The 25,127-nt window shown below is 38.2% G+C and overlaps 1 protein-coding gene across 1 annotated transcript in view; it reads right to left on the bottom strand.

Moving 5' to 3' along the window:
- Positions 1-25,127, bottom strand: part of LOC5564067 (acetylcholine receptor subunit alpha-like) — a 698,646-nt gene that overhangs the window by 23,656 nt on the left and 649,863 nt on the right. Inside the window, exons 7-9 of the mRNA XM_021848318.1 lie at positions 17,278-17,414; positions 14,512-14,661; positions 6,120-6,248 (exon numbers count right to left, since the gene is read on the bottom strand). Of these exons, the coding sequence (XP_021704010.1) occupies positions 6,120-6,248; positions 14,512-14,661; positions 17,278-17,414 (416 nt within the window). The remainder of the gene's footprint in view (positions 1-6,119; positions 6,249-14,511; positions 14,662-17,277; positions 17,415-25,127) is intronic.

The following is a 25,127-nucleotide window of genomic DNA, read 5'->3' as shown; positions in this document are numbered from 1 at the left end:
ATTTTTTTTCATTAGAGCCTTAAACATTTTAAACGAAAAATAACTTATAAGCTATTTTGCATTATGCTGCAGTAAGAGATCTTTTAATATTTTGCAAATCAATTTTCCCCTCTTTTTTCAAGTAGTTTTCATCAAGTGTTACGTCCAAACTGGGACAGAGCTTGATCTGCAGCGAATTATTCTTTGAGTATTCCTTTTATTAATAACAGCGAACTTTCTTTGACAATTTACGATTTTCAATTATGTTTATCACAAAAAGCTCAAAGATACTCTATGGTCTGGGATGTAGAGAAAACTGTTATTCCGAAAACATCTTCCACCAGACCCATCACGAGTTTTATTTAGTTATGCTCTCTAATGTCACAACAATTTTTGACATTCATAGCTTGGAAAATCTTTGAACGAACACCACGCTTGTTTAGAACCTACCAAACATTTTTGCTATGGGCTCGGTGGTGTTGAACTCGGAAAACGCTTCAAAAATGCCGATATTAATTCTCAGTCAATCATTATGCCAAACGGCCATTATGCCAAATGACCATTATGCCAAACGGCCATTATGCCAAACGACCATTATGCCAAACGACTTTATGCCAAACGGCTTTATGCCAAACGACTTTATGCCAAACGGGGTACAATCGTTATGGACAATGTTGAACAACTAAATGAATCCTATTCGCCTAAAACCATATTAGTTCGGAAAACACTCACAAGGTGGCGCTAGTGGTCAAATATTTTATTTTAATGTCGCTACTGGGCACACATTTCTTTTCGTTTATATATCAGTCCACTGATTAAATCCAAAGAAAGCTATTCGCCTAAAACCTTCTTAGTTCAAAAGTCATTCTCACGATTGAAGTCCAGTGATGAAAAATTTGGTATCTTCGAAAACGATGATCAACTAAAGGAGATATTTTCGCAAAAAAAAACATATTAGCTGGGAATTGCTTTTATGTGCGAAACATCAAGGAAACAACCTATAAGAAATTGGTCTGCCTAGATCAAAACAATGGATACTTACTATCGATTCGAGCAACAATCGCTTATTGCGGATGCAATGCTCCTTACATTTTTAGATGAACCTTGACACCATTTAGATCCTTTGACTAAATCCATCCATGAACTGAACTCCAATGGTGAAGGGCGGCTGTCAAATGAGAGTAAAATTGAATAGCCGCCAACCTAAGTCCAGAACCAGTTTTATGACTTAACGTGGAAAAGTAAAAATTATTATTCGCAAAATTACAGGTATAATAAATGCGCTTGAAAGATATTGTTTGCCAGCAGTATTTACTACGCGCTACTGCAGGGAGTTGTTGACAATTTAATCAGAAAACTCTACTAAATTCCCAAAATGAATGTTTTCGAGAAAAATGATTACGCCTTCACCATCGTTTGGTCGTATCGTTGCATGGTTGTTTACTTTGTAGAACCATCGACACGTTGAGGTAGCAGTAAATAGCCTTCCTTGCTGACATTTGAGCGGTCACGCTCCCGTATGCTCCCTAGGTATTCTGGCCAACACCCCGAAGAAATCCCTAGTTCTTGAAGCCCACTACCATCTGTGTGGCGCTATATTGAAGTAAACGAATTTAGGCTTTGTCCTCATCAAACCCCGAGCGGAAGCGACAAATGTCGTATGAGAAAAACATACTATTGATAATCGTTTATCGTTGTGTCTAATAAAATGTGGCTAAATTATCTAGCAATTACAGAAAAAAACTGGATAAAGTAGTACGTACTTAACACCAGATTGATAGCTAAAATATGAATGTCGCATTCGAAAACGAGTATGCCTCGTGCCTAAAAATTGTAATTTTGGACGAACAGTCAAATCAGCACCTTCTCCAGCACCAAATTTTTGGCTGCACTTCAGTTGTTCGTGGATGACAGCCGTTTCAGTCCTGTGATTCTGGCCCGCTCTAGTGTCAAAAATCTTGGACTGCTTGGATTCGGTTCTATCGGTGGATAAAACCATATGCATCAGTGATGCAGTAACTTCAACATTATAGACGAATAATGTTGGCTTCAAATATTCACGTCCATAAAGCATGTAATAGGTTGGTTGGTTTGACTTTATTAACGAGATTTTTAGCCCTAGGCTAGTTCATCTCGGGACCAACGGCTTTACTTCCCTTCCGAAGGAAGTCGTCACTATATTTTTTTACGTCATAAGTGACTATGTCGGGGATGGGATTCGATCCCAGGTCCTCGGCGTGAGTGGCGAGTGTTCTAACCACTACACCAGGTCCGTCCCCTAAAGCATGTAATAGTCGGAGTCCAATACTAGACTGTCATCTGACTGAAGGACTAACTTTTGATTAGCACTAACGAAATTCTGATATTGCCAAATATATATTTCAATCGCCGTCAGATCCGAGCAAAATTGTATACTTAAAACTTGACCCAGAAAAACTATTTTGATAGTTATGTTTTCATTATCAGCTGGCAAGTTTTAAAGAATCTTTTTGAAGACTATTCTGAAACATCTGTAGTTATTTTTTTTATAATCAAAATATTTGACGTAAGATTTATATGGAAATGTATGTATGTCTGTATCTTACATACGTGGTAAAGTAGAAAATTGAATTGAAGTCATTAAATGATTTAGTTCTGGCATGCATCTTTCGCCTCTGAAATTTTTATTCTTTATGTTGTATTTTCTTTATCAGGGTACGTCCATAAATTACGTTGAGTGACGTAATTTTGCCATATTCATCATCCTAAATTTTACTCTGTATCACACTTGTTTACATTGTAATGGGTCGAAGAGCATGAAAATATATTTGATTAATCTCGAAAATAAACTTATAGAACAGCTAAATATGAATCTTTGTTGTTTAAACAACGCCAAAATATATAAATCAATAGGCTAATATTTTCAAAGCTGAACGATCACTTCGACATCTGGTGGCTAATAGGAGAACCGTCATAAAAGAGGTTGGGTTGAGAACGCACCATGTGCAGCATAGGAAGGAGCACACATATTACACTTTTTCTCGAAATAGTTATGTTGTAGACGATCAGAGAGCATTGAAAAACATGATAAACTTTTTTTCCTTCCAAAATGTACAGATCCGGTCAGTGCTCATGTACGATTTGTGGGATAAAATTGGAAAATTGGTGTTTGACTACATAGGTTATAAACATCCGGATTCTTTGTTTGTGGCTAAATTTGTTGTGAAATCATGCGTATCGCAAGAATAAAGGGTCAAAATGATTATGCCAATGGAAAATAGTTTAATAATCAATTGATTGTGAGCTAATTTTTGGGTCGAAAAATTGAATTTTGGACGTAAACAAACATTTTCAATGACATTTCTCTCCTTCTTACCTAGCGACCTCTATGCTGGTGGCGCATTAAATTTGCCTATACACACAAAATCCATTCAGCAATACTTTGAAAAAAAATTTCTAGCTGAAGTGTTCAGCAATCCGAATTGCTGAAATTTGGCAAATCAATGTTGATTGTCAGCAGAATTTGCTGGAAAATTCAGCTTAATTTCGCTAAAAATTCCAGCAAGACAAAATTCAGCAAAATTTTACTGAGTTCAGTGATACAAAATTGGTGTTTTGAGCGATGTCCTGCTGTGATATTTATTATGAAACTTTCCCCACAGCAATCAATACAAATGAACTCCATACAATGCGCATCTTACTGTAATTATTGCTATTGATGAGAACATTGGTCTACCTATTGATTGACAGCATATAAATACTTGGAAAAAATCTCTATCTATTTATATATTTTTTTTTTCTCGAAAATATCAATTTGAGCAGGACTTGAAAAATCTGATGATTTACAATAACAGACATTGGGTAACGTACAATAAATTTCCCTTGATTGATTCATAACTTCCATAATACATAACACTCTTCAGTTCTTGGAGCTATGAAGCAATGAAGGGAAATGTATTGTACTAAAGCTTTTTTTTCTAAATTCTTAATTTAAGACTTGTTGTAAAGTATGACTGATTCCCGAAGTTCAACAGTAACACCAACTTCAACAATCATAGCTTAATCCATGCAGCGACACGACTTGCAACACAAAAAACACCATTCTTAACTAAACGAAGTGTCTCCGGGAGATCAATGTAATCAGCGGCGGCAAGGTAACGTGTGGGTACATTCAAACGAACGAGTCAACAATCAAGAATAACAAAAAACGCACAGGAAGCTCTGGAATGAACGCATGAAGACATCACAAACGGCCAGTCTAATCCAAACATCCAACAATCAACACAGGATCAATTTGGATGAGCGGCAATCGGTGCACTGTGGTCGAGGAAGGGCTATTTTGCAGCAAAATTGATTGTAAATGCATAATGTTGAATACGAAAGTTACCTGAGTTATACAACCAAAACAAAAATGCATGAACAAATAATAAAGACATTTTGAAATAAATACTACAGACGAACATACTTAGACCCTACTCATGAGCCATCAATAACATTTTTGACGGTTGATTAAAAAATAATTACTTTCGATAATGTTTTGTAGCGATTTGATTTCGATCCAAACTCAAAACAGATCCAAACTTTATCGTTTATCGTATTGATCGATTGAATGGAGCATGTGATGAAGTTGCCATCATCATTCACAGGCGTATAAAATATGAACTTTTGTCGTCATTTTAAACTAAAATTTTTGAAACTTTAGGTGTTTCTGTTAAAACATAACTGGGGAAATATGCAGTCATTCCTCCATGAGTCGATATTGAAGGGACCATCGACTCATGGAAATATCGAGTCATGGAACAGCATTGCTATGGAAAGCTGTTTGAGGGGACCATCATAGTAACCATGAAATTAGGTTTTTAGTATGGTTCCATGAGTCGATATCGAGTAATGGAGCATAAACTCATGAAAGTTTAACTGTACTTTCATAGCTGCCTATTTGCCTTATCAATGCACTGGGCTGCAATTTGCAGTGCTGGGAATGGTAATAGTAGTAGGCTTGAATTTTCACGAAAATCACGTGGTCCTCTCAGTACAGTTGTTCAAAAACGTGAATCTCATCAAGTAGCCTCTGTTGGGTGCACGAGTTTTCTTAATCATTAATGTCATTGAAGGCTCTAAATGCGGGAAATGCAGCGGGAAATAGAACAATTTTCTACAGTAATTTTGGGTTGCCCTTAGCAACGGTTGTTTTGCAATTTTCAAGGCATTTTGCCTACAGCAGCGAAGGCCGTGAGTTTCACTGGCTTCGCTGACTGTGATTGACTTTGTTTGGCTACTGTAGAGTGAATTTCAGAATTTTTCTCAACCCTGGCTGCAAGTTAATTTGCTTCGAAATGACTTGTGGAAGTTGACTCGCAATGAGTCAAAATTTGTTGTCATTGGTGATTTTAATGCCGAACATCGCTCATGGAATAATTCACAGAGCAATTTTAACGGCAGAATTTTATTTGATGAGTGCTCTTCAAGATATTTCACAATTCAAAGCCATGTTAGCCCTACTTGTTTTTCCTCTTCTAGAAACCCTTCTACGATTGATTTGGTCTTAACCGACTTTAGTGAACTTTGTAGGCAACTAGTATCTCATTTCAAATTCAAATGAGCGATTGGCCATGGTCAGATTCAAAATCAGCGTGAGTAACCTGTTGGCTACAAAAGTGACTAGAGTAGGTTAAGACCAAATCAATCGTAGGAATGTTTCTAAAAGAGGATTAAGAAATATCATGAAGAGCACTCATAAAATAAATATCTTCATTTTTGATTTATTGCGAGACAACTTCCGCAAGTCTGTTTGATGCAAATTAACTTGCTGCACAGTGCATTGAAAAGGCAAATAGGCCAGCTATGAAGGTACCAAGCTGTATTTCAACAAAAACATTCAGAGTTTAAAAAAAATTGGTGTAAAATGACGAAAAAAGTTGATGTTTTAAACGCGTATGAACGGTGATAGCAACTCCACCACATGCTCCATCCAGTCAATCGTTAATTAGCACAATTTCTATTGATATCAATGTGCTGGATATTCGTTTCAATTTCCCTATAACAACCGAATTCTGTCACGAATTATCCCGCTTTCGACCACAGTGCCCGTCGCCAATGCGCGTGTATAATGCAGGTTGATGGCTTGAGTTTGAGGGAGTTTGGTCCGCGGTGAAACCTACCTGTCACTGGAATCGAGCAGATGATGATCGAGCAGCACCGAGGGATCGAAAACAATCGTCGGTGGCAACGGTGGGATGTTGTCGCCCATTCCAGTGCACGAGCGCAACATAAATCTTTGCGAAGCAGCACTGCGACGGTTGCCGATACGAAATGGGTCGGTATCATTTTTTTTTGCGTTCGTTCGTCCATTCGTTCGTTCCACATTTTGGTTGGTTGATGATGACGACGACCGGCGAGAGTGCCGAAAATGGAAATTTCGAGAGGACGAGTGCAAATTGCGGATTGGTCGGTTGTCGCCGGAGCGGTCATTGTTCATTTTGACGCGTTGCCGCAAACCGGAGAAATGCAAGGAATGGCCACAGGACCGTCGTACCGCACCCCGGGAAAGGACAAGAGATTCGTGGGATTTGGCATAAGGGCGGATTTGACGATTTTTGTGTCATGCCGTAATCATTTGTTCGATGATTAGTGAGGATGTGTTGATGACGGTTTTTTCGGCAGTATGATTTATGCACACGCGTGAGACGAATTTCGGTTTCGAGAAATGTGGTGTGGTTTTTGTGGAGCAGCAGAAATCGTTCATGTATTGTCGATGTGTATAGTGAAATACATTAGAAATTTAGTAATAGATAGAACGGTAATGTTGATTGACAAATAAGTAAATAATTTACCGGATAAAAATCGTTAAAATATAAATTAAATAATTATGAATAGATATTTAAATAACAATAGAACGTTTAATATTATTTCTGAGTTAAAGCAGCATTTAGAACATCTTAATTTAAAAAAAGGTGAACAAGGACACGTTGTCAAAATCTTATTTCTAATCAACTAGATCACAAGTTTTATGCACCGTTGTGCTGTAGAGCAATATAGTTTCATTCGATCCGTATTTCAATAACCACACATCTAAGAACAAATAGGGTGTCGGATCCTATTCTTGGCACTTTTAATTTACTTCGGCGGTGGAGTTTTTTTTTGCAAGCTACTGAGCACATATTTGGCCACAATATGCGTCATATTGAAGAGCCTTTTAATGCAAAGTTTCAGATGATTCGGCCGAGAAAAAAACCCCATGCCAAAATGAATCATGGAAGTAGTTCTGCACCCTATTTGTATAAAATCGAAAAATAAAGCCTACGGCATTAGTTTTACACCATCTGAAAGCATTTTATCATGGTTTTGTGGAAAAAAACTATGAAAACTACGAAATCGCACATTTTATCGCTTGTGTCACTATACGAACACGTGTGCGTATAGTAGCACTAGCTTCGCGGCGTAGGCAAAACATAGTTCAAAATCATTTTTTCACAAAACCTGTATAGCAAAACAAAAAACGGATCAAAAGCTTTCGAGATGCAAAAAAGTTTCAAATTATTTCTTTCTTTTGTTCAATAGAACATATTAAATAAATGGAAAACAGGGTTTTGTACTTTACCATTTGATTCCGCTGAAGTTTGTATTCTCTGATAGATACGCGTAATAGGTATTCCACTAAAAAGCTTGAATTGTTTTGTTTCTCTTATTATATACAGTATATACCTATAGTAGCATGTAGGAACAATAGTCGAATTGTATAAAAAATCATGGCAAAACGTCCGTAAAAAGCCACTGGTGCGACTTAAAGGGACTGTCTACTAAGGGTACACCAACCCTATATGAAGCCAGTCTAAATCGATTCGATTTTCAGGTTTGTTTGAAATTCCTGGAAAAAAGCTCAAAACTAGGCCAAATGCATTTGCGTACGATTTTCAATGCAGTTCGGACTCGATTATCCGGTGATACGATTGTATAAAATTATACTTTCTTCGGTGGAGATTTGCAATAGAGATAGAGCCACCATAGTTTACAGTGGTACGTTGGAAATATTACCGTATGAAGGCACCTGAGGGTGCGAACTGGATATCAACAAGCCAGGCTGCTGTCAAGCTCAAATTTTCATCAAAACGATCCGTGTATGCCTAGGAGTGTGCGGTCATTATTTTGTCACGTTAAAAAATGTTATACATTTTATGAGACACAGAAACAACCAACTGTTGAAGAAACGTTCTACTTGGTCTTATTGATGCGTAATGTTTTCAGATTTTTTGTGAAATAAATTTTAACCAACATACGGTCAGAAATTATCTGTATCAGCTGATTTATTGGACTTATTGCTCTCATCAAATTGCAGAAGCTAAGTTTGAAGTATTGTATGTGTGCACCTTGAAAATGGTTTCCTGCGATACAAGCAAACAAACCACGGTCAGCACTGGTGGAAAAATTTGTGTTCAAATTGAATGACCAAAATGTTCGAGACCGCACCCCTTAGGAAGGCAGTAGCTCAGAAAATGTTACAAAATGAAGCTCATAATATGAGCTATGCGATTAAATATATGTCAAGATACAGAAGACTTATAAGTTCAGCAAAGTTGCTAATTCAATCAAGGGCTATACGCTGCATGTCTGCTAAACTCAACAAACTGTCACTAGCAGGCGCTGATGAGCTTCAAATATTAAAAACTCATAAATCTCAAGTTTGAGTTATGTTAGAAGACTATGTCTTGACTACTGATCTGCATCGGTAGATATAAAAAAATCATAATTTTGATGCTTACTAGCATCTTTTAGTGGCAGAATAACGTAATAACATAAAGTCCTAAACCTAACGAACAATTCTGCTGTTAACATTAGCTTAAAAGCTGTTTTGCATCGTGAGATATAAGTTGAAAATATGTGATGCTCACTAGCGCCTCCTAGCGGCATAATGATTAACAATTTATACATGCAGCGTATGGCCGTTGATCTAACGTACAACTTTACCGAAAACAACTGACTCCTTTCAAAATTACATAAGCCAATTTTCAAGCTTTAAATTTTCTACGCTCAGTAGCGTCTCATAGTTAAACAATACCGAACTAAATGTGCCTGCACATAGTTCTATACCCAACAAACAAGTTTTGCGAAAATACTTTCAAGCTCATCTGCATCATGAGACACGTGAGTAGGAAATGTTTGAAGCTTGCTAGCGCCTCCTAGTTGTAGAATGTTGAACAAAGCAAACATGTTATTCATAGCCTTTAGACTAATGAGCAACTTTGCCGAAGATATCAATATTCCAAATCATTAGAATTTAGGACAATCCTAGGATCTAGTTACAGAACATCATATGCGCTTAGGGGAATCAGAATACCATGTGTTTGAGCTAGCGCCATTATGCGATGAAATTCCCAACTAACCACTGTATACTATAGTAGCCCTGTCCCAGTTGAATATCTTCATCGAAGAAAGCATAATTATGTATAAAACTTGTTCTGAGATATTATTAGTTAATTAATTAATTTATTTATTTATTTATTTTTTATTAATCAAAAACTCACTATTTTTGGATTCTTTTTTTTCACAAAATCCCCTCCCCGCGATGTACTATCCAAAAGCAGAAGAGCAGGCTACCACGGAGCATTCGAATGCAGTTCTTTTTCTTGTCGGTGAGGAGCAACCGAAAAGCTGCTGGGTAATCGATAGCGGTGCTAATCGACACATGACAAACAGCAAATCGCTTTATCGGAAATCACCCTGAAAGACGTTCTCTTCGTGCCAACGCTGAATAGCAGGTTGTTGTCGGTGGCACAGTTGACTGACCGTTGGATTTAAGTGGGACGGCTGCGAAATCGTTAACGTCGCTGGACAAGTTGTTGCCAAGGGCGATCGTAGTTGAAGTTTGTACGTTCTGAGGATTCCCGAGTCTGCGATGGAGGTGCAATGCAAGCGGCATAGCGAGTGGTGCCAACACCAATGGCTCAGATGGTTCGGACACCGGGAACCGTCGGTTGTAGAGAAGATATATAAAGAGAGGCTTTGCGATGGAATGGTGCTTAAGGACTGCGGCGACCGTATGACGTGTAAGCCGTGTATTGAAGTGAAGCTCTCCAGGACACCGATACCGTAGGCAGCTACGAAGAAGACCAAGCAAGTTTTGGACCTCGTGCACACGGACTTGTGCAGTCCGATGCGAATCCCCACGCCGAGTGGAAGCCGTTTTAAATGATTGTCATCGACGATCACAGTAGATATACTGTTGTGTATTGAGCTTCTCGAGAATTTTTAGCATTTCGATCACTTACTATATACTTCTTGTGTTACGCGCCACGGTTTGGTACTAGTTGGGCACTTTGCGAATCTTTTCTCAAAATCGTAGACCACCAAATAAGTTGCGCGTCGATCGGTTATGAGCCGAGTTGTGAGTCATTAAAACAATTTAAATCGCTTTCAAGTTGAAAACAAGAACGTGCGAACAATTTTATTCCGTACGTTTTTATTCCGTTCGTTCCGTATCGATTTAACAATGATACTCACTCTCCAGTTTAGGACTCGAGCCCTAAAAGTGATTCACTTCATCGGTGAGATATTTTGACACTTCTTTATTTACTTTTTGGCTGGCGCACAAGTCGGCGCATGGGCCACCGGCGCGCAACTTGTTGGACAGTCTGTGGATTTAAGTAAAGATTCGCAATACCTATTGGAAAAGAAATCCGACGCCCCGGATCGACTGATGGAGTACGTCAGGTCCGTTGAAACTCTTTTGGAAGAAAGCCGAAAGTTGCCAGGTTGGATGGCGTCGGGGAATACTGCAACGAACGTTTGAAGAGTTTCTTTGAGCGAGAGGGTATAAAGGCACAGTATACGACTGCCTATACTCCTCAACAAAACGGCGTCGCTGAAAGGAGAAACCGTTACTGCAGGAGATGGGTGGCTGTCGCCTTGACGCCAAGCTGGACAACAAGTATTGGGGTGAGGCGGCGATGACGGCTGCTCACTTGCAAAATCGATTACCGTCGCGATCGGTGGACAGCACGCCTTTTGAGTAGTGGTTTGGGCGGAAACCCGACTTGAAGGTGTTTGGCTGTAAGGCATGGGTTCACGTTCCGGCTCGTAAGCACACGTTCATCGGTTACGCCGAACAGCACAAGGCCTACCGTTTTATGCATCTGGAGACCGAGAAGTTTACGATTAGTCATGATGCCAAGTTCGTCGAGCTTGAGGAGGAGGAAGCTGTGTCGCAGCCGAAGACTGTTTCGGAGCCTACAGACGACGAGGTGAACTGGATGCCGATGTGAAATTTGGCGCCGGCTGATGAGCAGCAAGATATGAATGAAGCCGAGGATGATTCAAGCGAAGCGGATAGTGAATGTGGAGCCACCTGAAAAACCAGTTGAGCAAGAAGATGTTCCAGCGAGCGTTCCAAATTTGGCACGACTCGGAAGACTCGTGGCAAGTTACCGAAGCATATCGGAGATTATGAGGTGGGTATTGCTACCCACACGGTGAAGGAACCGGTGAACTTTAACGAAGCAACGAAGTTTGTTCACTATGGTAAGGAACGGAATCAGGATTTATCTCATCGTATACGTCGAAGATCTTCTCGTCGCTTGCGAGAGTGAGGCTGAAATCAAGCGTGTCAACGAGGCTTTGAGGAAGAACTTCGAGATAAGCTGGCTCGGCGAAGCGAAGCATTTCTTGGATCTGGAAGTACAGCGAGGCTCTGACGGAGTCTATAGTTAACAATCGAGAAACTTGTTGTGAAAGTTGGATTCCTCAAGAACACAGCTACAAGCGAAATATTGGAAGACAGTTCGAAGTACCAGAGCATCGACGAAGCACTGATGTACGTTGCAGTGTGTGCAAGACCCGACATACAGTATCGAACATATAAAATGCACCATAGCCGTTTTCCCATACAAAATGGTCAACTTTAGAGAGCTATATCTCCGCCGTTTCTCAACCGATTTTTCTCTGTGACGAACTACAAATTTTTGATAACTATTGAAAAAGTTGTGTGAAAACAATTGGTTTAAAAGTTACAGATAGGTTGAATTTTGACATAAAAAATGCACCAAGGCGAAAAGTAATGTATCAGACAAACTATGCGTCGTATCCTTTTGGTGTCTTCAGCGCATTTGGTCCTCATCATGCAATTAACAAATGTGCTCAAGACACCAAGATGCTACGACGCATAGTTTTTCTGCTACATCTCTTTGTGTCTTGGTGCAGTTGTTATGTCAAAGCTCAACCCATCTGTAACTTTTGAATCAATAGCTTTCACACAACTTTTCAATAGTTTTCAAAAACTGAGGAAATTTGTAGTTCGTCACAGAAAAAATGAAAAGGATCGGTTGAGAAACGGCAGAGATATAGCTCTCTGAAGTTGACTATTTTGTGTGGGGAAACGGCTTTGGTGCATTTTATATGTCCGATACTGTAGCTGCACGAGCGTCGATTTTAAGGGAGAAAATTTGCTCAGTCAGCGCTGAGTATGACTGGACGGCTGCTAAGAGAGTGATCCGTTACCTTAAGGGCACCGTAGACTGGAGCTTGAAGCTAGGAGGCGTCGAGACCAACGAGTTTGTTGCATACGCTGATTGGGCAGGAGACCCACAGATGCGTAAGTCAATGATAGGATTTGCAACGTTCTTTGCCGGAGGTATCGCATCATGGGTCAGTCGCCGTCAGGCGGAGATAATTGCGTTGGGAGAAACTTGCCAGGAAGCTCTGTGGATGAAACGCTTGTTGGGATATTTGGGGGAAAGCCAGTTGACCGTGAATGTCGTCCATGAGGACAACCACGCTTGTCTAGCGTTTGCACAATCGGAAAAGATCAACAAAGGTCGGAACATGTCGAGACTAAGCGTTGTTTCGTCAAGGATTTGTGTGAACGAGGAACCGTAAAGCTGAAGTATTGCCAAACCGACGAAATGAGAGCCGACGTGCTGACAATGCCACTTGGGGCTGTGAAACACCGTCGGTTCTCGGAGTTACTTGGACTTCGACCTCCGAGGGCTGACCGTTGAGGAGGAGTGTTTGGAGTACAACGTGTCATCCCTCTACACCAGGCAGGGCATCTGCCATACCAGAGCATAAACCACATTGTGTGGTAAACCTTTCAGTATGATGTATTTTGATTGTTGTTATTATCTAACAAAACGCCATTCGAGAGTACCGCGTGCGTTCTTATTTTGGTCCGATTATTTTCCGAGATTTTCCCGTCGATTTCCTTCCTACCGGTCACGTAATCCACTGAATCCTGTTCCGTCAAACCCATATGAAAGAGAGGCAGATAAAAAATAGTCATGGATGCACATTAGTACTTTAGTAATTCTGTGACCATTTTTAGTTCTGAGTACAGTGTGTTTTCTTAGAATTTTAGGGCAGTGGTGCTCGAAGCCCAGAGTGTGTGGATCGCTAGAAAACTTAGGCATCATTTGAATATTGTTTTTATTTATTCTAATCATAAATTTGAAATTACAATAAAAGCACAGACAAACAAACGTCACACTCGCATCATTGTCCATCGACCATCTTTTTAACGGTCAATTCAAAAATATTGTAGGTGGTTAATCCACCACCCGTAGCGCTCGCATCGATTTTGTTCGTGTTTGACGTTTACACACTACCATCATCTGTTGGCCTGTCGGCCAAACACACCGATTTAAGCATTGGGCGTACATGTCCTCGTGACTATGGTTTTGATCGAAATTTGTTCTAAGTGTTACGTCTGTTTGTCTGTGATTAAAGCTTATTGCTTAACTAGAACATAATTTTTTTTGTATCTTAATAATCTTATTACACGAACTTTTTATTAACTCGATGAAAAATGTTGTGCAAGTAATAATGTGTTGGACTAGAGGTAGTGTCGCACCTCAGGTAGAAGATTCGTCGGTGGAGGCTGTGAAAGGTTCACCGATTCGTTCAACTTTTAGTTAAAATTTGATATTTCGGTAGTTATTTTCCCCTCAAATGGTCAAATTAAACTTCGCGGTCAACCCATTTGAGTTTTGACAGTCGTGTAACTTAATGAATGTTCCGAATTTTGACAGACTTTGGTCAAAAGTTAGTCTGTCTGATCAAACAAAGTGCTTTCTAAAATTTGTATCCAAACATTTTTGCATCAAAAGTGCAAAAAAAAACTTCATGTGATCAAATTAAACTGCAGTGAGGTATGATTTTCATAATTAAACGAAAAACAAATTTAGTACTATATCATTTTATTCCGCAAGAGTTTGTATCCTTTGACAGATACACGTATTTCCACCCAAACTGTAAGGCCATTTTTAGTGTCGTGTACTAGACTCAACTTTGATTTTCATGTTTCATTAAGACGCTCATGCTGCTGAAACTCAGTATTGAAATAACATAAAGTCTCAATCTCATCAATTTGTTGAGACAAACATAAACATCCATCTTAGTTCGAGTAATATCCACAAGCTGGGAGCCTACATTGATTTTGCTCCCAACCTTGTCATAGAACAGAACAGAAAATTGGAAACACAAAATGAAAAAAAAAAAAAAAAACAATATGAACGATTGAGAATCATAATTGGATGGGCTTGGTTCGGCCAAGTTTCGGATACTCACCTAAAATGATGCAGGGGCTGGTAGATGGGGCGGCGCATTACCAGCAGCTTCGGCAGGTGGTTGATGAAGATCGTTCGGACCCACGGGGCCATCGTGTGCGTTTGAGGCGATCGGAAGTGGATGTTGAGCACAATAACGGTGACACATATGCTGGTTTGTTGGGAGAAGATAGATGAAACATGTAAGCATGAGTTCAGATGAAATAAGGTGATTAAACACAGGTGTTGCCGGGTGCAATTTTAACCTCTGAAAACAAAGCATCTAACAACGATTTTTTTTTTAGGAGTGTACCGTTTTGATTCATATTACGGACAGCTTCAAATTCCGGACACTCTCCTTTGTATGGGAAACATTTCACACGAAATGTTTCAATTTTCGCCGTCCAAAAGTTCTCATTTTCGAGGCTCGTTTTATTAAGTTTTTTCCATAAATATCATTGCTAATTTATAATGCCCAACTACCTTAGACGTCTCTTAAGTGGTTGAACGATTTCAATTGATGATTTGACTGTTCCATTAATGATTATCATGAGCTGTCCGTAATTCGAATCAAAGCGTCCGGAATATGAGGCAAAAGTGAGGAAGCGTCCGGAATAAGAATCATGAAAAGGCCACACGTTTTGATTTATTTAAAATGATTCTAGTTGCGGACGCGTATTCTTTACCCACCATCCGAAAGTTAAGGGCTTCCGACGCTCGATAACGCTAAAAAATCATACCGAATGATTTATTTTGTATGGTCCAAGCTGGGTTATACTTCACTGAGGCCTTAAGTGTCCGTAATATGAATCAAAACGGTATGAAAAAATCCTCCGAAATATTAGTGAAGGAATTAAAAATTCTTGGATTTGAATATCTGAATAACTTCCGGATGGAATCACTGGAAATTCCTGGAACAAACCCTGTAAACGTTTTCGTTAGAGGCATTCTAGGAGAAATTCCAAAAGCTGGAGTGTTTTCAAAAGGAATCTTAGAAAGTATAATTGAAGGAAAAATGCATATTCACACTGGTAGTGGTATTTGCACAAATTCGTAAACATTGTTCCATACAGTTGTGTGTAATTCGCCAATACAGTTACTTCGCAAAGAACTGTATTATTTTCCAGTTTTTGTACTGGGTGTTGAACAGAATTACGCGAGCGTTGTGATTTAGTAAAATCAATTTACCATTTAATTGAGAGACACTACCGCAAGAGGTGTAACACTGGGGCGAGGAAATTCAATTAGGCGTAAAATAAAATTAATTATTTGTGTGCGCACATTCACCGGCACATCGTCATCTCCAGCCACTCAAATGCTTCCAGACTCCCAGACAGTGAAACGGCCCATTCAGTCGGTGCACAGTGGCGCGCTTTTATACAAAGGTTGGGAAAAAACCTTAAATCGATTGAAAATCATTAACATCATATTGGAAATTTGATTTTCTAGTACATTTTTTCTAGATTTTTTGTTCATCCAATAGGATACATGGTCTATTATTACATAACATTTTGTTGTTGCAATTTTTTTCACTAGAGACACATATTCAGCTTTTTTCTTGTAAATACAGTTAAATTTCAAACGAGTAATGATTGCTCATCCAAAACAACGTTTTTTTTATTTATAGGTGAGAGAGAATTATTTATAAGATATTGAAAATCCACATACTGCTCATCAACGATGTGCTGGACGAGATTTGTATAGTGATATCGTCATATCGAAGACCTAGAACTACACACTCAGCTCATTTTAACGGAAAAATTTCACCGTGATCTCAACAGCTGAACAGTTCGGTAAAATAAAACACCGTAATTTCGTCGAAATTTTACAGGTTCCGGTGAATTTTTAACGAATACTGTAAAAATTTTCCGTACTCTGTTAATTTATTTCACTAAACTGTTCAGCTGTTGAGATTTTACAGGAACCTGTAAAATAATTTAAGAGTGTACGATTTCAAATGAAACCTTTTGAGCTCAAATCGGTTATGATTTTATTGAGAAACAGCTGTTTGTGGTTTGTTAGTAGGGGGATTAGGGGCATAATGAACATACGGGGCGAAATGGACACCCCCTCAATATCTGAGAATATGCATACTTCATCAAAAGTTCATACACCGCATGAAATCTGTATTGCATTTGAAGGGTTTGACGGTATAAACGATTATTTTTTGCTTCAATTGTCCTTCAAAATTTGACTTGAAGTTTTTCTCAGTTTCAAATTGACACATAAGCAAGTCCGAGGAAAAATCCAATTTTTGTGCAAAGTAACGAACCCAGAAAGGTTCTTTTTAGTTATTATGTTTGAGGAAGAGCCCTTTTACATATTGGAACGATTGACAGTCATTAAATATATTGGAATCACTAAATTTCATGCAGGTGTTCATTTCGCCCCGATACCTTTTTACCAGCCTTGTTTTCGACCAAATTTTCTATCTCGCTTTTCTGACATATGATATGATTTTTATCATCATGAATGAATGTAGCACGTCATACTAACATCAAACTTAAAAATAGCGACGGGTAAATTAAATATATTGGCATTTTATGGTCTCAAAACGAACATTTGCTTAACGTGTCCATTATGCCCCTAATTCCCCTATATGAAGCTGCCAACACTCTAAAACAAAACTAATCAATCTATAATTATGGGAAATCATCGTTCATTGGTAAAAATTGTTAAAGAGAGTTTTTAAAAACATAAGTTTTTAAAGTTTCTCCGTCCATGCGCCACTGTGCTGTGGTTTGTGTGTATGTGTGTGAATAGGAAATTGTGGGTAAAATCGGCTTACCTGAATGTATCGAGGATCATGGTGAAGAGCACAAATTTTCCCAGCAGAGGCACCACTAGCGAGGTGGGTGGAATGATTTCCGCCAGCAGCAAGAAGAACACAGTCAACGACAGCAGGATGGATATGCTTAACGATACCTTTAAAAAAATCAGAAAAAGAGAACAGAGCAGGAAAATGAGAAGATGGTTAGGTTAGGAAATGAAACGAGAGAAGATACGAAAAGGAAATGTAATTACGTTTTATCGAATAAATGAAATGCTTCGAAGTGGCTTAGTTCACCGAGAGATGTGCGACTGGCAAACGTTTTTTGTCATTTGCTATGGATGGGGGAATTATGGCTTTCGCCAACCTTAATGCTGGTTCTGGCGGGAAAGTAGAAATGTCTGTCACTGGTAATCATCTTACGGCGTTTTTTTCGTTTCTGTTTGCTTTCTCTCCATTATTTTGGTTTTTTGACCGTTTATTGTAGAAGGTTCGTTTATTGACTTGTTGATGAGCAGATACAGGGGATGATGATGACCGATACAATTTGAGAGTATTCAATTAACTTTTAAGTAGTGTACTATGTGAATTGGAGCTTCCATAAACATTTAAGCTGATTTCGTCATTAAGCTAAACGAACATGAACGTGACAATGGAACTGTAGAGCAACAGTCAGTATAAAAAGGAAGCAAATTTTAAACAGAACGCCAAAGAATATCTAAAAACCCACCATCAAGCAAAGTACCTGAAAGGAATATTTAACAAAATATCGAGATATGTAACACTAGATCAATGTAAATGTGGTCAAAAACATTGGTATCTAGATATAAGTTATCAAAGTTTCAAAAGCTGACTGTAAAGCCAGATGATCGAAGTCACTTAGTCGATTATTTACATAATAGCTGTATTGAGATCCAGATACGCAAGCAATTAAATTAATCAAACTCCACCAGCCAGCGCTCAACAAGGATTTTAGCTCTCTTCTCATCTTATCTCATCCAAGGGTGCTCTTGTCGTCAAGCCGATAAAGCTTCCAATTTTCTAATAGGCACTGGAACACACTTTTCTGCCGTTGAGAAAAAAGAAGATTACGAAAACTTAGCACGAGAAGTGTCACAGTTGAGGAAAAGAAACATATTTTTAAATACCTATGTAGCATATTAGAGCTTAAAGCAATTTGGCATCACACACCACCTGTGTTTTCCTTTCATTGTTTAAAATTTCATTGAAAGCCGTTCATTTTTTTTTACTTCCTAAACTAGATTAGGAGGACTGTTTCTGTGATTTGATTTATCCTGTTCGTAAAGATCGGACTGTCCATAGTCGCAACCCTACATATAAATAGGAAATCCAGCAAAAAAACCGTATGATATCCGCCTGAAGCAATAAAGCATCTTGTGTCCTTTCCATCATTATGCGGGAGAGAATAACGAAGCAATAAAATTGATGGTTGTTTGCAATGTGCTTCCGAGCAGTGGAACGATAACAGTGTTCTTGTGTGCAGGCAAGCGGTACCTATAAAATATAAGTGTTTAATCGTTGCCAGCAATCAGTTGAACATTAACAACATTAAAAATATATGGTTATGTGTTAATTATGATATTGCTGTTTGCGTTTGACGTGCAAATCGAATCTAACTAAGCTTCAAATGCGGTAACACTAACCAAAGGATACTTAGCAACCATGATGCATATCACCGCCAATTTAGCAAAGAAAATCGAATTTTGACTTCGCCTTTCTTGTTGAAAATCTTACCGTATTTGGTGTTCCCGCATTTGATATTTGCATTTCAAACGCACACAGCAAAACATAATTCAATTTGCTAGGAAGGCGATCTGTGATATTTTTTTACACTGCACGTATTGCATAAACATAAATATAGGGATATCAAGTATTTTGATGAACTGAATCAATCATCAGTGTACGTAACTTGTTTCTGGCCGGTGCAGAATCTTATCCTGAGAAAGAGAGAGTAAAGACAGCTGGCTTAGATTGCGAGCTCCCAAAAGTTAAGGGAACCTGTCTTCAACTGATAATTCGTCAAAATTCAGGTAAACGTAATTAAAATTTCTAGGTGTTTTTAAATGATTTCACATTTTAATAAGTTGAATACCTATATATAGTTGGCAATCTGCTATTGATTTCTTGATGTTCATATGTGTTTCATAGTGAGCAATAAGAAGTAAATATGATTTTGATTGCACTTGACGGGAGACGGCGTTGTTTTTTTCCTCCCTCACACAGATGACATGACATGACAGATTCGTAGAACCGTAGCATATCGTTCTGTCCCTCAGCTTCTTGCGCCTGAGCAATTACTGCCTCTACATGCTTCATGTTCTTCCTGCGATGGATTCGTTTTTTGGCTCCCTTTGCTTCCTTGTACCGCTCTCTGCTCTGACGGGTACCAGAAACCACCATCCAGCTTCTAGCCACGTTCGTTTCGTCCGTCATTCTCTGGCACTCTTAGTCGAACCATTTGTTCCTAGGTCTTCATTGAGCAGTTCTGTTTGTGCTTCTCTGCTCACCGCTCCATGGACTGACTCCCACATATCGCTGAGATTGATGTACTCGTTGATTTCACTAATCCGCTCGTTGAGCTTCTGATGGTAGTCCGCTACTACACCATCTTCTAATAAGCATTAGACACATTCCACGCACATCTACGCCAGAATATCAAAAATTCAAACTCTGAAATATTTCCAAAGCTATGCAGAACATGAAAGACAATATTTTGGATTCTCTTTCTATTCGTCAAGATACGTGTTTCCATAAAAAAAGATTTAAAATCGGACCATTCTTCGAAAAGTTACACTAGGTGCAAAGTTTTGGTATCGCGTTACGGTAATTTTCACCGTAAATTTTCAGGATGAAACTACAAATTTCAAAATGCTCGTTCTCAGCAATGCTAAGACCGATTTTCAAAATTTTTGATTTTTAGTAGATGGAAATACTTATACTAGCTTTCAGCGTTGGTGCCACCCTACTAAAACCCTCCCCGTTTTTGTAAAATTTGGGTATGTCTGTTTTCTCTTGTTTTTCACTCAAATCTGCTCAAGTAGCTCTGGCTAGTGACCCAAATCTTATCAGACAGGTGCCGTTTAGTGCAGGAATAGTCTCTTACATGTTGTGGAATACTTGGCTTCGATGGTAAACAACGTGGTTCTCCAGCGGATAATCCGGAATATCCGTAAAAATGGTCAATTCATGAAAATAATCCAAGACAGTTTTTTTTTTGCAAACTCACCAGAACTCCTTATTATAAAACGCAATAGATTATTTGTATTGTTCATGGACCTAGGTGGTCACAATAATGACCTCCGGAAGATCCGGAACATCCGTAAACATGGTCATTTCGTGAAAATCATCCTAGATCAGTGCGCTTTTTTTTTCAAAACATAACAGAAATCTATTACTAAACATAACGGATGATTGAGATTGTTCTTGGATATAGGTGGCCATTATAAAGCTCTTGAGAGGATCTACAGCAACCGTAAAAAATGGTCAACTCGTACAAATCAACTTAGACACGTAGTTTTCTTTTTCAATTATCTATGTTAACGTTCATCCTTTACGTTGTATAAAAATTAATTTGATTAATTTTGCAATAAACTTCGGTGATCAAGGTGGTGTTTAGTTTCAATACAAATTATACTTCTTCTTCTTCCTGGCGTAACGTCCTCACTGGGACAGAGCCTGCTTCTCAGTTTAGTGTTCTTATGATACATCCACAGTTGTTAACTGAGAGCTTTCTTTGCCAAAGTTGTAATTTTCACATTCGTATATCGTGTGGCAGGTACGATTATACTCTATGCACAGGGAAGTCAAGTAAATTTCCTTTACGAAAAGATCCTGGACCGACCGGGAATCGAACCCAAACATGGCTTTGCTTTGTAACCGCGGACTTTAACCACTCGGCTAAGAAATGCCCCCAATTATACGTGTATTACAAATTTTATATGTTCTCTAATTATGATTTTTTACGTGTTAAAAAAACGCGCAGTGATCTAGGATGATTTTTACGACCAGTTCTCGCATAACTTCTGATCTCGCCCTAAAAGCCATTGGTAACCATGTGTGTAGCTCGTTGTTTCTGAGCATTAGAATGGATTCTCATGTTATTTAACAACGCTATGGAAAAGAAAGGATCATTATCTACCTGCCCGTGATGTTGGTTTGGATGCTTATTCTTCCTTTGGCTTAGAAACAATGAACTACACACGTGGCTACCAATGGCTTTTAGGGCGTTATCTCAGAGTATGCGAGAGTTTTGTGGATTTTATGCCCTGATTGGATAATTTTATAAATTGATAATTTTTATGAATATTAACCAACCATTCTTAAAACCAGACCTAAAACCAGAGCTTTGTGCAAAGAAGAAAAAAAAAGAAACATAGGGAAAGTGTACCAGTTATGGCCATAGTAGTTCCCTATTTGGCCATATATAAAATTTTAATAACTATCACATTTTAAATCTTTCTGAATGTTTTTACATCAAGATATATGTTAAATCTAACTACTACAACACACAAACATTTTCAAAATTTGAAGACATTAAAGTGATCACGTATGGCGAAATAGGGACTCACAATGTCCATAACTGGTACACCTACCCTATTTACCTCTCACTAAAACGTGGAAGGTTGCAGAAGAATTGTGCCAACGCTTAAATCAATCGGTTGAATAATTGAGGAACTGAATTTTATGAGTTAAAATGTATTCACAGATTTGCCTAATAATCTGATTTAATAACTCTTCTGTGCGGTAGAATTCCATGATATTCAGATCACTATTTTGAGACCATAAACGTCCTTAAAAATTTTGCTAAAACATGATCCTCAAAATACTACATGGCTACGTTGAAATTTTATTGGCCCAATATCTGGTTCAATTACACCCCTGTGCCACAAAATTCTGTATCCTTCAGACCACCATTAGTAAATCATAAACACTTGCACACGGTCTGTCTGAACCAGCAGATTTTAAAAATCGAATGTACATCGGATATTCTCATCATCTTCAAAAGGAACGGTTAAAAATTTAACCCAAAAAAAAGTACAATTACCTCACTGTACAGCAGCTCTACATATTTTTCGTCCCATCATGGAAGCTTTTATGGTCGTCTACAGATTTCTGAAACAATATTCTCAAAATAATTTATTGAATCTTTTTAATAATTTTAACCATTTATCAGATCCATTAACTCCACTGTGTTATTAAATATCGGATAGTTCCGACAATCATAAATGTCTGCTTGTCGACTTTGCCGAAAGTATACTTTTAAAAGTACATCGTTGAAAGGTTCACATAATTTTATTTTACAATCATATTCAATCATTATAACATGTATCAAAGCTCAAGATTATTCGCGCCGCCATTCGAAAGCACTGTACCAGAAACATTCTTTAAAAATCACAGAAATATCTTAACATTATTGCAAAGAATTCAGTCAATTTTATAAGGTGACCACAAGTGCCATCTACGCTTTTACAAAGCACGACATTCTCAAAAGGTTTCACAGAAACATTAAATTAATTTTAACCAGTGTCGGATCAAATTACCCCACTGTGGGGCAGAATGTCGAATGTATTAAACAAATAACAATACTAGATATACATTTTTTCTGAAACCCGAAAGCAACATTACCGATTTTATCAATAAAAATAAAAAATGCTTTTTGCGTAACGCGACACCATTTGCAGAACCCTGTTGGAAGATAAACGTAACGCGGCGCTCATAAAATGAAATCAATGATTTCTGCAATTATTCAATATTTCCATCGAGTTTGAAGTCACACTCTGATTCTTATCAATACATAGAAGGATTGCCTAGGACAAACCCGGATTGTAAAAATTATAGCAGAGCAGATATAGCGGACTTTGGGGCAAGTGTGCCATAGGGGCAAGTGTGCCACCCCTGCTTTTTATAAAAACTACAATATATATTTTATTTTTGAGCTTAACAATATGTTCCCTTATAATTCATACTACAATGATCAAAATATGATGAAAATTGCTCTATTTTTCACATATTTACATCGACTTGTGGAAATGCAACCAAATTTGAGTGGATTTTTATAAGATTTTGTTGTATCTAAATAGCATGGTGAAGGGTAAATTATTAACAGATTTTTCTAACGTACTGTACATCGTTAAACTATTCAAATGTGTAAGTTATTGTGGCATTTGAACGAAAAAATTAATTAGTTTTACATACGAAATCCAGTTTGGTTGAAATGTATACTTATTGGGGCAAGTGTGCCACCTATTTAGTAAACAAAAATCATAATAATAAACCAAAATGAGGCACCAGTAGTAGTTTCTGAAGTTCAGTAGAGAAATAACTGACATTTTGGCCCCCCAAAGTGTTTTTTCTCAAAATATTCAATAACAACATGTTTTTCGGCTTATTAAGTACCGTTTTATATATCCATATCACTATTTTACCGTTATTTAGTGTTGATCTAGTTTAATTTTACAGATATTCGCCGTAATGTAAGCGATAAACATATATTGTATTGAATGGAGAAAAAAATAACCATTTTAGTTATACGAATTGAGTAATAAAGAATTACGCATGTTTTGAACCTTGTTATAAAGCATCCCCTTATAACGGTAAACTTAAAATTATTTATTGAATTATCGATTAGCGTCTGCTTTGTAAGTAATATTAATAGAAAATAAATAAAATTTCATTTCAAGTAGAATTACATGCGATGTTCATTCGATGGCCGTCTTGCCCCATATGGGTGGCACACTTGCCCCATAGTGTCAAAAAATCGGTTATTTTGGACGATATTTGAAAGGCTCCAAAACTAATACTTTTTGAAATTATTTTCTTTTTAAATGGCACAGTGGTTATGAAAAGATGTGAAACTAACGTCATGAGGCTAAATTAGTGGATTTTATAAGCTTTAGGCAAAGTTAGAGAACAATTTGCTTAAGATGGCACACTTGCCCCAAATTCCGCTAGGCGATTTTAGAGTGACGTTTGAAAAAGTGCATTTCAGCGATGGTGTCGCGTTACGAAATGCAACTGCTTTTAATTACTTTTTATTTAATTTAAAAAGTTATGTTTCAAAATGAATGTCACAACATCAAGTACATTTAATATGCATGATATAAAACCTGTTTTATCACATGGTCACAAGGCATATTTCCGAGAACATGCCTAATTTGATAATGAAAGTCGGTTCCTCGTGGTGTCGCGTTACGCTGGAATGTGTCATTAAATATTGAAACGCAACGAATGCCGATCGCCAACCGTGCTCGGATTTTGCTTAGATAGTGGTCTGAGTCGATATTATGACACCTGAAATTTCGATCGTTGGAAAAATGTCGGTCGACTACCAGAACATGGTCGATTTAGTTGCAAAGTTCGCCTTTTGGGTGTAGTCATGTGTGCTTACCCTTGCGTGCAAAATAGGTGCCACTGATGGCCATCCCCCTGGTGGCAGCAAAGTTCACTAAAAGTAGGCTGTTATCGATAGTAACGGAGTGAAGGCACTCCGTAACAATGATAGGGCAGAAGAAGTTTTCTCTGCCGACCTGCGCATTACTGTCGCCGATGGCAATTTTCACGCCGTGTTTTGGACATTCTCCATAGGTATTACCGAGACATTCGTAAAACACATCCTTCACATCATCGAGTTTGTCTTTAGTGGGGGCATAGACTTTGATCAGGTTGTAGTTGAAGAGCTTGCCCCGAATCCTCAATACGCAGATCCGCTTGTTGACTGGCTTTCACCTAATATCACGCTTCATCTGCTTCCCGATCACTATGAAACTGACTCCGTGTTCAGTTTTAACGCCACGGCTGTGGTAGATGTCATATTTGAAAGCAGTGTTAACGACGGGATCCACCGAATT

The sequence above is a fragment of the Aedes aegypti genome, chromosome 1 (genome assembly GCF_002204515.2).
Source record: "Aedes aegypti strain LVP_AGWG chromosome 1, AaegL5.0 Primary Assembly, whole genome shotgun sequence".
In the NCBI taxonomy this organism is placed as follows: Eukaryota; Metazoa; Arthropoda; class Insecta; order Diptera; family Culicidae; genus Aedes; species Aedes aegypti.
Note: the sequence above shows the minus strand (reverse complement) of the source record. Positions and strands in the feature narration are given on the sequence as shown.